This window comes from Papilio machaon, chromosome 24 (genome assembly GCF_912999745.1).
Source record: "Papilio machaon chromosome 24, ilPapMach1.1, whole genome shotgun sequence".
NCBI lineage: Eukaryota > Metazoa > Arthropoda > Insecta > Lepidoptera > Papilionidae > Papilio > Papilio machaon.
The window spans coordinates 1,148,977-1,164,291 of NC_060009.1; the positions used below are offsets into that span (position 1 = coordinate 1,148,977).

The 15,315-nt window shown below is 33.4% G+C and overlaps 3 protein-coding genes across 3 annotated transcripts; 1 reads left to right on the top strand and 2 right to left on the bottom strand.

Moving 5' to 3' along the window:
* The first annotated feature begins 882 nt into the window (after positions 1-882).
* LOC106719339 (THO complex subunit 3) lies at positions 883-5,101 on the top strand. Its single transcript, XM_045684026.1, has 7 exons — positions 883-1,149; positions 1,258-1,379; positions 1,706-1,841; positions 2,664-2,767; positions 3,402-3,563; positions 4,075-4,175; positions 4,656-5,101. Exons 1-7 carry the CDS (start codon positions 946-948, stop codon positions 4,811-4,813), a joined length of 987 nt encoding a protein of 328 aa, XP_045539982.1. The 5' UTR covers positions 883-945; the 3' UTR covers positions 4,814-5,101.
* A 764-nt stretch (positions 5,102-5,865) lies between these two features.
* LOC106707532 (NADPH-dependent diflavin oxidoreductase 1) lies at positions 5,866-15,158 on the bottom strand. The gene is made up of 7 exons (XM_045683935.1): positions 14,627-15,158; positions 13,873-14,162; positions 13,127-13,310; positions 7,601-7,821; positions 6,973-7,245; positions 6,546-6,772; positions 5,866-6,199 (listed from the first exon to the last, which is right to left on the bottom strand). The coding sequence occupies exons 1-7, from the start codon at positions 15,009-15,011 to the stop codon at positions 5,977-5,979; spliced, it is 1,803 nt and encodes a 600-aa protein (XP_045539891.1). The 5' UTR covers positions 15,012-15,158; the 3' UTR covers positions 5,866-5,976.
* On the bottom strand, positions 8,812-12,840 carry LOC106719316 (U3 small nucleolar ribonucleoprotein protein IMP4). Its single transcript, XM_045683936.1, has 6 exons — positions 12,526-12,840; positions 12,131-12,293; positions 11,859-11,991; positions 10,791-10,929; positions 9,840-9,961; positions 8,812-9,014 (listed from the first exon to the last, which is right to left on the bottom strand). Exons 1-6 carry the CDS (start codon positions 12,710-12,712, stop codon positions 8,829-8,831), a joined length of 930 nt encoding a protein of 309 aa, XP_045539892.1. The 5' UTR covers positions 12,713-12,840; the 3' UTR covers positions 8,812-8,828.
* Positions 15,159-15,315: the final 157 nt, after the last annotated feature.

Consider the following 15,315-nt stretch of genomic DNA (forward strand, 5'->3'; position numbering starts at 1 on the left):
GTATGCAATGACGTTATAAATCAATGTCATTAAATTCAAAACATTTCATAAAATGTTTGTGAATAACATTGCGACTGTATTGCGTACGAGTAAAAATTATTTTATTGTGCCAAAACGTACGTGGACTCAAGTTGGGCACGTGATTTGCGTTCCGCCAAGAGTGAAATGTTCAAATACGGTAAGAATTACACCAGTTGTTTTTAAAGAAATATAGTAGATGAAAGACTGAAAGTTTCTTTCTAATCAATTATATTTTTTGCAGGAAAAATTGTTACACGTTATCTTCATCATCACTATGTGGATGGCACCACCACTCTATTTTCTAACTCAAATTAAAGTGTGGCGGCGAAAATACATTGAATAAACGTGATGTAAAAATTAAAAAAAAATAATTGAAATATCTTTTTTCTGGCTGTACTTCGAATTGAGCATTTTCGTTAAATCATTCATGTCATCTTCTTGCCCGATGAAAGGTATTAATGGGTTGGGATAAAATGATAAGGGTGTTTTATAGACAAAGAGGATAAACAAGACGACGACTTGGCGACTAGTACACACATAGTTATTATCCACTAAACATCCTCTCTTTATGGTGTGGTCAGCTGTAAGAGAGCTTAGCTTAGATCTTTTAGAGTTAAGCTCACCAGAATGTCACAGCATTTCTAATGTAATGTTACAAAAATTATATGTGTACAAAGTTTGAATGAATAAATAAAAAAAAAAATAAACAAGGGAATTTTTTCTTTTGTTCCGTTCGTAACTCGGAAAAAATCATTTATCTTGTGTAGTTTTACTGTCTAATAATCTGTGGTTAAAAAACACAACGTGCGATACGTCCTGTCACTGACAAAAACTTTCAGTTGTCAAAATAAGAAGCGCTGTGTTTCGAAGTTGGTTTGTTTTGTTTATTTAATATGGATTTATAAACTTAATTAAAAAATTAAAATGAAAGATCCTAAACAGATACAAACTCCTATAGAGGATTTAGCAGAACTGCGGAGTTATTTTGCCTCCCATAATGTTGTTAGAGAATATATAGCGCATACATCGAAAGTTCATTCCGTTGGTTGGTCGTGTGATGGAAGAAGACTTGCTTCCGGGTCCTTTGATAAAAGCGTAGCGATATTTAATTTGGAAAAAAGCAAATTGGTAAGTGAAACCTCAATTCACTCGTAAAATTTATATAAAGAAGATATAGGTTATTTTTCTGCCATATATTTACATAGTATCGTAATTGAATATTGTAAATATGTCCAGGTCCAGGACTTTGTATTCAAAGGGCACACAGGATCTGTAGACCAGCTGTGTTGGCACGCCTCGCATGCGGACCTCCTCAGCACAGCCAGTGGTGACAAATCTGTTAGGATATGGGATACCAGGTAAATGTACATCAAATATAACATAAATAATGATTAAAGATATTCATTCAGCATTCATATGGCTTATACTGTTATTGCTATACTTCTCTATGTACTACCACATATTCACAAGTTAATATCTTAGACAAAAGTAATGTTTTGATTTGTTAGTTTTATTAAATTGTATGAAACAAGAAAATTGTCTTTACTCTCTCAAGAATCTACTCATTACTAATTTAAAGTAATATATAAAGAAAGAAAAGACGATTCTTAAAAAAAATGCATTAATTTTCCCTTATACATACATATGTTTTTTTAATTTCCGTATTATTTTACACATACTTCAGATCACATAAATGTGCAGCCAGCATATCAACAAAGGGTGAGAATATAAACATAGCGTGGTCACCCAATGGTAGCACTATAGCTGTTGGTAATAAGGAGGACCTTGTTTCATTTATAGATACCCGTACATACAAGGTGGTGAGTATTTCCTTTATAAGTTTATTAGTAATAGTAGTAACTAGCTTTTGCCTGTGACTGCACTCATAGAATTAAAAAGACTTGATAAATAGACTGTCTTGTTTCCAGACTATGTTCTATGTCTATGCCAAATGTCAGCAAGATCTGTTGAACTGTTCCAGAGATGTATTCTCACAAACATCTATCTTTTCATCAAAACATTTGCATTATAATTATTAAGAATGTGGGGGAGGAACTGAAACAATGCTTGCTTAGTGCAGACTGCTTTAATTACATCATGTTGAAGGAATGGTCGGGCGCAGCCAATTGTTCCTATTCGTGCATTGTTGAAGCGCATACATAGCAATATTACTAGTTGTCACCCGTGTCAGCACGGAATTAAAAAAAACATAATATAAACATAGTGACATTAATTAATTAAGAAACGGCTTAACTTAAGATCGTCCGGTGGCGGCACGTGAGTTAAGCCGTTTCTTAATTAATTAATTATGATGTCTCACGAAAGTTTAAACAATTTAATAGTGACTTATGTATCCTTTCCAGACTATGTTCTATATCTATAACAAATTTCATCTAGATCTGTTGAGCCGTTTCTAAGATACACTTCAAACAAACATCCATCCATCTAAACATTTGTATTTATAATATTAGTAAGGTAAAGGGCTTAATTAATGACCTACGATTTAATTAAACCACAGTTTCCATGACCAAGGATTGGTTCATAAAATAGTTACTCAATGACTGCAGTTAGACTCCGTTTATTTTATTCCATTTAGAAGTCAGAGGCAACATATTGTATAATAATATATTATTTGTGTTAAGGTGACTGAAGAGCAATTTAACTTTGAAGTGAATGAAATCTCTTGGAACAATGACTCTGATCTCTTCTATCTGACGAACGGACTTGGCTGTGTTCACATTATGACGTAAGTTATAAAATCGCGAACATTTTTTAATATCTTCTCATTTATACGAAATAAAATAAAATGATAGGCCTGCTTGTAAACAAAACGATTATCAATATAGAGGTTTTTAATATGAAAAGGTGGCAAACAAGCAAACGGTCACCTGAATTAACGAGGCGACCTTTGCCCATAGACATTCGCAAATGCAGATGCGTTGCCTACATTTAATCAATGGAGAAGGGGACATATAGAAAGAGGATATTTCTCTTTGTTTTGAGGCTTTATTGCAATGCGATCATATCGCCCCATAAGCCTTTTAATTAATTATACATCTAATCATCTACCTTATTTCTTAAACATATTTCGGTCAACTTAAACATCATCCTGGCCTCATAAGTAGACGGGTAAGCCATAATAGTGTTTATCTGATGGACATTACACCCAAAAACCTTAAAATAATTAAGTCTAAAATGTTCATTCCGAGCACACTTCTATAGAACATGGTGGATGTCTTCCACCACACCACAATATCTGCAATTAGGTGAACTTTTTTGCATAAGAAATCCGAACTTGTTACCGGGAATGACAAAATAGAAGTTTTTGCCATATAACGTTTTTTATGATTTAACTCAAATGCTGATTACTATGTGTTTAGATATCCAGGTCTCCAACTGCAGACAGTGCTGAAAGCTCACCCGGGCACTTGTATCTGTATAGAGCATGACCCCACAGGCCGGTACTTTGCCACGGGCTCTGCTGATGCTCTCGTGTCACTCTGGCATGTGCATGAACTCGCCTGTCTGAGGGTCTTCTCTAGGTAAGTGACGTTTTAATGAACAAATTCAATAATTTGTCTTGAATAAGTACTATTTTTTATCTATCTTAAAAATTATATTATTTATTTAAACTTAATTGTTAAAGGATGCAGTATCAATAAAACTTTTGATGTTTTTTTTTTTTTTTAGAATTTCCAGCTAACTTGAAACTAGCTTATTAAAAAATATAGCCTATGTCACTCAGTGATAACATAGCTTATTAATGGCAAAAGAATTTTTTAAATCGGTCCAATATTTTTTAAGTTTATTTGTTACATACAAAATACAAATCTTTCCTTTTTAAAAGACTACTTTTACCCGCGACTCCGTCCGCGCGGAATAAAAAAAAGCACACAAGATAAAAAAGTTCCTATGTCCGTCTCCTAGTTCTAAGCTACCTCCCCATCAATTTTCAGCTAAATCAGTTTGACCGATCTTGAGTTATAAATAGTGTAACTAACACAACTTTCTTTTATATATATAGATTAGTGTAGATCCATAACTTGTTTTTAGGTTAGAATGGCCGGTGCGCACATTGTCATTCAGTTTTGATGGTCGTCTGCTGGCCTCCGCTAGTGAGGACCATGTTATTGACATTGGTGACACGGAGACAGGTCAGTCAATGGATTACCTAATTTATATTACACTAGCTGTCGACCGTGACTTTACCCGCGAAGAATTAAAAAAAAAACGTAATAAGTAGTCTATGTGTTCTTACAGACTATGTCCTACATATGTGCCAAATTTCATCCGTTCCAGAGATACCTTGAAACATCCATCCATCCAAATATTCTTATTTATATTAGTAAGATATAGAGACTTCAATTTTATTTAATTGTATAGATATAGTAAACTAGCTGTGCCCGCGACTTCCGCGTGAAATACTATACTAAATACCTTTTTTCGCGTTAAAATGTAGCCTATGTCCATCCTCAGGCTCTAGACTATCTGTGTACAAAACTTCATTTAAATCGGTTCAGTAGTTTTGGCGCGAAAACGAAACAGACAGACAGACAGACAGACAGAGTTACTTTCGCATTTATAATATTATTAGTAAGGATTTATCTTAGTTTTTTTTTTGTAACAATCCCCAGGTGAGAAGGTAGCAGAGATCCCGGTGCAAGCGGCCACATTCACAGTGGCTTGGCATCCCAGCCGTTACCTGGTGGCCTTTGCCTGTGAGGACAAGGAGCCACCGGAACGCAAGCGGGATGCAGGGAACCTCAAATTATGGGGACTGCCTAACAACTAGCTGATATAGTTATGTGCAAACTTTATAACGGCTTGGAATATCACACCGGAGGTAAAGAAGACATGGAAATAATTTCGGATAAATGAGTTCAGAATAAGTAATAAAAATTTTCGAATGGAGTCTAAAAGAAAATGTGTCATAATGTATAGAAAATTATCAAACATCGCTGACACTCACAAAATTGGCAAAAGCTTTGGCACAGAAAATGCCATAAAAAATACTAGACAACTACAGTATAAGGATTTTATGACACTTTGACAATGACAGTCAATCTTATGAGCTCTCATAATTTGACATCCATGTCATATCATAAAAATGACAGTTCCGTACAATTTTGACATTTAACTAGTGACTAGAATGTCACTGTTTAAGATGACGTTGAAGACTTCCTGACTGGATTACTCACATTATAACAAGCAAGCAAGGGGAAGTGGATTTGACGGAAGAGGGGACGCATAGGAAGGAGAAATATCCTCTTTCTGTGCATCCCTTTCTCTGTTAATTAAAGGTAGGCAATGCATCTACATTTCCAGATGTCTATGGGCAATAGTCGCTTCGCTATTGTGGCGAATCCAGGTGACCGTTTGCTCGTTTGCCATCTTTTGATATAAAAAAAAAGCAGGCATAAAGTTTGAATCTTATAATACCCACTAACGGGTCATCATCTACAATAGTATTCCCCGGAATGTGGATATTATCCAGGTGCATGCTGGGTAGTGATACTACCCACATCTCGTCTCTATACTGTTATATTAATTATATATTAGTGTTATATTAAGAAATAAATTTGTGACAATATTTTATTGTGTTTTCTTTGACTTATCGAACACATATTGTGTTGCAATGTTACAAAAATAAAAAATAAATAAAAAACAATTATCTTTGATACATTTATAATTAAAAAATAACTTATAATTTAATAAATTACATTTATTTTTGTAACAAAAATCACAGTAAACCTAATTTTTTTTCAGCTACAAAATTATACAAATAGTAAAAAATTTATACAAATAGTAGTAAAAAAAAAAGGAAACTTAGATGAAGATGTCGAGAACAGGGCGAGGTGGAGAAAACTGATTGGGAAAGCAGACCCCATCATGTGGGATACGAGTTAGGCAGAGAGAGAGTATAAAAAAAGAATGTTGCCATATTTACCTTAAACATCACCAAGTTTCCATTTGTAATCTACCAGTTCTTTCTAACATTTGCAACTTATCTTTAGATTCTTTTTCATTCAAACCTCCGATTTCACAGAAAACATCTTTAAAAGCATCTCTGACGTTATCCGGCATGTTCTTAGAGTTGCCAGATATAAATATATAGCCGCCATCTTTTATTAGCTTCCATAGATAATTACCATGTTCGGATATTTTGTGTTGCACGTAACTAGAAATAAATAAATTGAAATTTAGTAACGATATTATTTATTTAAAATTTATAAATTTTAATATATATGTCATTATCAGATATTAAATATGTTACATTCCATTTTATTTCTGTGTATTTTTAGTACTAAAATTAGTAAAAAAGTCATTACGTTGCCAATAAAAGTACAATTTTAAATGAATAGGAAATTAAATATATCTCATTTACTGTTGGTTTCTGAGACCTAAATTCCGGTTTAAAACATTGTTCTCTGTTTTGTCAAAAATAATGACATGGATTACGATGTTTTATAGTGACTTTGATCTCAGAAACCAAAGATTAGAGAACTCAAATATCCTTTACTTACATTTTATCATCTTGATCTCTAGAGAACGCACAATACAAGCTCAATTTCCCGTCTTCCGCCATTTTTTCTAATTCATCTTTACAATGGAAATCTTTGTCTTTGTATCGACAGCCAAAGAAAAGATTATATATTTTTTTTGAGGCTACATTCTGTGAGACTCTTTCCTGTAAGAGACTTCTGAATGGTGCCAATCCTGTACCAGGACCTATTAAGATTTGTGGAATATTCTGGAAACAGACATTGTTTTTTCCAGAAAATAGGTCTGAAAATATTTTTTTCATATCTTGAACTCTTACTTATCCAGGTTCAACTTAACAATATGGGAATCCGTAAAGTCTAAACTTTTAGATTAAAGGCGTAATGTAACCTAGATGACAAAAAAAATCTATTCCTGTCTACATTAATTCTGTAAAGAATACTAACTTACCACATCAGGAAATTTGAAAGTGCCATTTTTAATCCAACCATAGACATTATCACCGACTTGCAAATCTTTTAACCAATTAGATGTCAGACCGAGTCTTGGTTTTTTCAGTTTTGTGTTATATTTAACAACAGCCACAAGGATATCGAAATTAACTCCATTTGTAAACAACGCGCTACTCGCGATAGAAAAAGAACGCGGCTTTATGGTCGAGAAAAGTTCAAATAAAATGTCTATGGTTAATTTAGATGTCGATTTGTGGAAATCGTGAAGCACCTAGAATAAGAAAAGGGATTAATTATTGAATGTCCTATAGACTAGCTTTTGCACGGAACTTCGTCCTAGCGACATTAAAAAAAATCTAGTGACAGATATAGCCTATGTTACTCAGTGATAATGTAGCTTTCTGATGGTAAAATAATTTTTGATATCGGTCCAGTAGTTTTTTAGTTTATACGTCACATACCAAAATAAGTCTATCCTCTTCATGATATTAGTATAGAAGTCTTAGTAAAAAAGCACAATTATTCGCAAAAAATATAAGGTCCTAGGGAAATTTAATACAAAAACAACCTTGACCCTTTCAAACGTCAGATTACTTCGAAGTAAATAGAAATTGTATTAATCTAACCTCTAAAATAGTCCTTCGAGGCCGCCTACAATAATTTAACCACTCCTCTTGTCCCGCAGCTGAACTTAGTTCTATACATTTTTCTCTTTCCAACTTATCTTGCGACACTAGAGCCAGAAGAGAGAAGACGTATTGAGTGGGATAAGCTCTCAAATCCCAATACTGTTCGGCTATTTCGTACAACGTAAGAGGTTCTTGCAAGAAATCTGGTACTGGCATATCTAGAATTCAATATAGACTTTATTTTATATACCATTAGAGAGAAAATTACAAATCACAGACAAAATAATGGATATAGACGTCAGTTGCACGAATTGTTCAGCTCGTCTGGTGAAATACCAGACAGACTTCAAGTGGAAGCAATACCTCGTTTCGTCTGATGAGTGTGATACCGGAGGACTAATTTTAGTCCTCTTTCCCTTCCCACCCTTTTCTTATAAGGAAAGGATGGGAAGGGGAGGTGGTTTTGATGGAGGAGGAGATGCATTGGAAGGTTAAATATTCTCTTTTTGTCTCCTTTGTCGATTGAGGGTAGGCAACGCATCTGCAATTGCGAATGTCTATGGGTAGCGGTCGCTTCGCCATTTTGGCGAATTCATGTGGTTGCTTACTCGTTTGCCACCTTGTAATATTTAAAAAAATACAAATCCACAACATATACAATCAAAGAGTTTTATTTTCCCATTTTGGTAGTTGTATCCCATTGGACCGATCGATAGGCTCAATAGAATTTTTTACTATTGGGCCGAAGATTTTATGGTTTGGATCAGTCCAACGGGAAAAACCCATTACATTTGACGCTCACATATTAAGTGAAAGAAATTCTTTAACAAAAAAGTACTCTCTGGCCAAGCAATGGATGAAAAACTGGCTCTTGCTCTACAGATGTCAACATGATAAAGAGTGACAGATAAATGTACCTCAGATACACAAAAAAAAACTATTTTATATACAAAGTACTGTGGACTGTTGTCATAGCAACGACTTCCATCAAATTTTATTAAAAAATTTAAAAACATTAGTATTTTTTATTTTAAAAGTTCATAAATTATTTATAACAAGAAATAAAAAAGGAATACTTTCTTTTAAATCGCTAGAATGACGTTTAAAATCTGACAGATGACAGCTGACTTTTGACATTAAAGTCACTCAAGCTTTCGGTTTTTCTTCCCATTAAAAGGATTGATGGAATTTTTTTAATAAAAAGCAGATTATCATGGTAAATATTTTATTGTTCCTCTTGCCAGCCGTCCTCATCACTGAGGAATCTTCTCTTAGCCGCAGTGTTCATGTAAGGGCGGAGCGCCCACTCCGTGTCAGCAGCATCTAGGGCTTCTAAAGTGCCTAATTTGATCTCATACAACTTCATCTGGAATCGAGGACCTATTTCTGTTAACTCGATTTCTTTACCTGCCTGCAAATAAAATATAAACGCGGATTTAAAAAAATACTTAGTAGCCTATGTGTTCTTCCAGACTATGTTCTAGCCAAAATTTCATCAAGATTCATAGAGCCATTCTGGAGATACCTTCAAACAAACATCTATGTATCTATCCATCCATCCAAACATTTGCATTTAAAATAAAATTAGCCGTCGCCCGCGACTCCGTCCATGAGGAATTAAAAAACAACAAGTAGCCTATGTATTCTTCCAGACTGTTCTATATCTAGCCAAATTTCATCGAGATTCGTCAAGCCATTCTGGAGATAACTTCAAACAAACATTTATATATCCATCCATCCATCTAAACATTCGCATTTATAATAACTAGCTGTAGCCCGCGATTCCGTCCGTGGGGAATAAAAAAAAACTTAAGTAGCCTATGTATTCTTCCAGACTATGTTCTATATGTATGCATTTCATCGAGATACATTGAGCCATTCTGGAGATACCTTCAAACATTCATCTTAACATTCACATTTATAATACTACTAGCTTTTACCTGCGACTTCGTCCGCGCGGAATGAAAAAATGCACACAAGATAAAAAAGTTCCTATGTCCGTCTCCTAGTTCTAAGCTACCTCCCCATCAATTTTCAGCTAAATCAGTTCGTTCGATCTTGAGTTATAAATAGTGTAACTAACACGACTTTCTTTTGTATATATAGATAGTATGAAGTTTTTACATGTATTAAAAAGTTTGAGTTATCCAAAAGTCTTTAACATTTCATAATGTCTTGTTATAGTTATGTATCAAAAATAAACAATTTTTTAAATTATCACTTTTACTGAACATACCTTTCTATATGTATGTTGTCTAAAGCAAATATAATCATCATTATTTGCAAATGTAATCACACGCTTTGAATCCGCTTTAGGCACCGGAAACAAATACTTTAAGATACTCATCGTTCTCAAACCTGAAGTGAAAAGTAAAATGTATTTAACACACTCAATGCTACTATTTTTTTAAATATATTGAATCAAATTAGCCAATCCGGCATTGCATGTGTTAACTGAGGTCTAATTTTAGTCATCTTTCCCTTCCCACCCTTTTCTTATTAAAAAAGGATGGGAAGGGGAAGTGGATTTGGCGGAAGAGGGGACGCATAGGAAGGAGAAATATCCTCTTTCTGTGCGTCCCCTTCTCCGTTGATTAAAAGTAGGCAACACATCTGCATTTGCGGATGTCTATGGGTAACGGTCGCCTCGCCATTGCGGCGAATCCAGGTGGCCGTTTACTCGTTTGCCATCTTTTGATATAAAAAATAACTGATATTTTTGAATTTTAATTGCAGAAAGATCTAAGAATCTTTCATTCATTAATTAATTCATATTTCTGTTGCTGAACTTCCCGAGCAAGTGTCCCAGAATATGTTAACTTATTCCAGTTTCTCAATGCTTATGTAAAAAAACATATTACAAATTACAAACATGCTAATTACAGTCAAACCAGAATAACAAGAAACCTCTAAAATTGACAGTGATTGTTGGATCCTGACGGATGATCTCCATCACATTGGACTCTCATTTATCCAGGTTTGACTGTATTTAAAGAAAACAATAGCCAGTAATAATGTTTTAATACTAGAATTACAGTAAAATTTCACAGTCATAAATAAAAATTAGTTCAGTCAAACACGGATAAGCGAGAGTCCAAGAGACCTCGTTTCTTACTTGTAAAGGATTCTCGCTTCTTCATGTTGTACTGTATTTTGACAACACAAAGATATCATTGAATACACTTACCGAGATCACTCTTAAAGTTGTGGAATATAAGATGTGGGTACTGTTCACTCATGGGACCTATATCAGGTATGTCATGACGCATCACTACACCTGACAATGTGAATGATGCGGTAGGACCATATGGCAAGTGACAAATTACCTGTAATACAAAGAAAAATCTTTTTAACAAAGGCCATATGGATACGGAGGGTCAGCACAGTATGTACTCCTCCATACATCTCTATAAGACATCATATCTGAATCTACCCCCTTCTTACACATATCCTCTTTCACACAATACATCCATACTTTCTTTAGTCTTCCTCTACCTTTATAGCCATCCACATTCAATCTCATTACTTTAAAAAAAATGGTTTGAAAGTTTAGTTTATGGCCGAAATATTTTACGTCATAACACTTAGTATGATTGTGCCTCTATCACTTGTTCCATTCTCTCGGACGGTGAGTCTTTTCATGCAGAAAATATTGTGTAAATGAACCTAGCTAACTGTACTTTTATCATTCTGAGTAAAAAATATATATCAATTAGACATAAAAATCTGTCTAAATGATTACAATAAATGAATACAAACATACCCATAAAACATTTTTTCAGAAAAAATAATTAGGTTTATGGCATACTATAAATAACAAACTTTTTAAAATTGCTTATTAACTTTTAAAGCATTGACCATTTATACAATGGGTTTAATGTGGCTTCGGCTTAATACATTTACTGTCATTACGATTTTTTAAAGCGAAGCTGAGTGACAGTGACTCAGAGGTTCAGCACTTGACTGGCAATCTGCAAGTCTTAGGTTCAAATGTGCCATGTACCAATTGTTTTTCGAGTTTCGATTTACATATGTATATTTATCCATAATTCTTACAGTAAACAAACATCAAGATGCAACCTGCATATATCTGAGAAGAAATTCAATGATATGTGTGAAGTCAAACCACATTGGGCCAGTGTGGTTGACTATGGTCTAGTCACTCCTAACTTAGGGTAGGCTCCGAGCTCCTCAGTCGGGACATATAGTGAGCTGATGATAAGCTGTCATTTCGGAAACTAATTAATAAGCTTACCAAACTATCAGGTACACCTCTATGTTCATGGACCACTATAAAGTCAGTAACATCATTTGCTCTGCATGCGTGTATCAGCTGAGACATTTCGTAGCCACCGCGGTTCATACGCTGACTATTTGGGAAGATCAATCTGAAATTGTTACAATAAGTTACTATGACAGCAGTAGATGCTAGCACAATGACATCTTTTGCTAAGTTCAACGAAATAGTATGCAATTTCATTATTCAACTTCTAGAATAAAAAAGGTATAACAATAATTTAATTTTACCTGAGTTCCTTCACAAACATCTTTAGCCTAGCACTCGGTTCTCTGGATGTAGTAATCATGATTTTCGGATCCTCAACTCCGGCATATCTGTACTCATCATCTTGTGAATTAGCAGTATTCGCTCCTCCACTGAAACCTCCGATCACTGCTGCTTTTTCTGGACCTGAATAATAAACATGTATAATCAAAGATTTCGGAATTAAAGATACCTATTTGATATAAACAAAACACATGCTTTTATATTTTTTATTTAGTACTAATGGTCAGAATAGAATTTGCATGTAAATCTCGAACTAGTAGAAACTTATGACTATTTTTTTTTTCTTTGGATATGGCATACGATTTTGAGGTTAAGAAACAAATGAAATATAATAAATTAAAGTACGAAAACTTACCTTTATCTTCAAATTCAATCTTCTTTTGTAAAGCAAGGGCTTCTTTTCTTAAATCACCATGAATAGGAATGTTTTCTTCCAAACTTCTTTTCAATTGATCTTTTTTCGCTTGTATACTTTTTTGTTTGTTTTCAACTGATTTTCTATACAAGTATTCGCGGCGCAAACGCGCCTGTCTTCGCAACATTTTAGAGATATTTTTATTTATAACGCTAATAATATATTATTTATTTTTAACAAAACTACAGCGCATTTGCATTTTTATTAAAGTGACATTTCTCGAACGCGCTACAGCATGTCAACAACACGTGTTGTTTGACATTGACATTTGTTCCGTGATTAATGTTGCCAGAGTGAAAATGTTATTAGTTATTTTTTTATTGTGTAAAATGTCTTAAAACTTGTATTTTACTCAAATTTTGTAAATTATCAAAAATATTCATATAATAATTTGCTTTGTTCATTCGCATTTCATCGAAATTACGTGTCTACATAACCCGCGATTGTAAACATTTTACTAAATTATTTGAAAAAGTCAATTTTCGAAATAAGAAAATTTTTAATTTTTAAATATTTTTAATTAAGACATGTTTTAACTTACCATCGTGATATTCTTCCACTAAAAGTTTATAATAAGGTTTAATATCTATACCATGACTTTGAAATATGTTAAACAAATCATCAATATCTTCCTTAGAGTTCCTTGGTCTTATATTAAAAATATCACCAGGCTTAAAATCTAATTTGCTATCATTATTTGATCTGAATGTAATAAGTCTGACATCCTGAAATTATGTGGAAAAATTTAAGATGAAGGAACAGTTGCTAGTCGTATATAAAGTTAGTACTGCCCAACATTTTTAATTTTTGTTCTTTTTTTTATATGGAACATGTATAGGATCACTTGTAAACCGAATTGTTGGCGTGGCGACGCTTGCCGTGACGACGGGTCGCCAAGCTATACTAAGGTATATACAGTATATATACAGTCAAAACCGTTTATAGCGACATCGTTTAGAACAACATACCGGTTAAATTGACCAAAATCAAAGGTCCTGGCTGAATGTTATTACATATCTTTCCTATTAATACCTGTCACCGGTTGTTACAACTATCGGTTTTTACGACTCAATATGAGTAGTCCCTTCGATGTCGTTATAACAGATTTTGACTGTATATATATTTTATGTGTTTAGTTTACAAATATTTAATATTATTATTATTAATTATTCATTCATTAATTTAATATTTTATGCATATTGTACACACTATGTTTCACATCTGCCAGGCGTCCCATAACGGCTCACAAGTTTTTTTTTTAATTTGTAATTTAAAAAAAAATCTTACCTGAAAATGTGTCTCATGAGTAGTCCTTACATTTTTCTCTACTGTTAGAAACTTTGGTTCTAAATAAAAACTTTTTTGTCCTTTTGCAAAATAAATATCTTCATGGTCAAAATTATTTAAATTATTTTCTATGCCCTTTATTACTGATACTTTCCATTTAGGAATAAAATTGTCATTTATATTGTTTATTTGTATTTCAGGAAAATATTGCTTTAGTTCAATGAAAAACTTATCTAACCATGGCTCTAATACAGCGTCATGGCCTAAATCATGTTGATAATCACATAGACCTGAAATTATTAATATATTTAAAGAAAAATTAAGTATATACCAACTAAAATGAGAATAAAAAGCTGTGATGATGTATTAAAGTTGCAGTTGTTAACATGAACATAACAACACTAAAAAAGCTGATTGGTTGTATGGTAATATAGTAAGACTATCTGTCACCCGCAACTCTGTCCATGCAGCATTAAAAAAATAAGTAGCCTAATGTGTTCTTCCAGACTATGATCTACATATGCTCAGTTGAGCTGTTCCAGAGATACCTTTAAACAAACATCCATCCATCTAAACATGTGCACTTATAATATTAGTAAGAAGTAAGATTGTGTAGTTTTGACTATGTGGCTCTGGAATTTTTAAGAAAGCTAAGTTGCCCGAAGTGATCCTTAGTCTACTGTTTACATAAAACATGCACTTGTTTTGGGATTGTACCTTATGTCTGTAGTATTTTATTTATAAAATTACTCACCAACGTCTAACAATGATGTTGCACCCAACTGTATTAGTCTCTTATTAAGTTTTTTGCCAACAAAATTAAATTTCTCATAAGATGAGTCACCCAGTCCAATTACACCGAATTTAAGATTTCTTAATGAGTTAGAAGGTAAGTTTTTTCGTAATAGAAATTTCCAGAATTTTTTCATATTATCTGGTTCATCACCCTGTCCTGTAGTTGAACTTACAAAGATAGCAAACTTCTCATGAATCAATTGGGATATTGGGTAATCGTCCATGGCCTGTACAGGACCTCTAAAGCCGAATGCTTTAGTCTTTCGCCATATTCTTTCGGCTATCTCTTGGGCTGTAAATGTTTGACTACCATATAACACTAATACTCGATTTATCTCAATCATTCTACTATTTAAAGCTGCCCGTTGGTTAAGTGAAGGTGTAACAAGGTTATGTAATTTAAATTGTAACTTTTTCTTGACTAAAAAGGTTTTAGATACTTTTTACTTTTCATTAGCATAGTTCAATACAAGTAACAAATTTTACATTTTATAGAAATTATTTTATAACACTGATAAGTTGCACCGTTTTTTAACTAATTACTGTAATTTATTAATAAGGTCAACAACTACGATTCTTATTAAGAATTTTTATGTTTATCATTTGAATTTGATAACATTGTCATCTGTCGTTAGCAAATTGTCAATT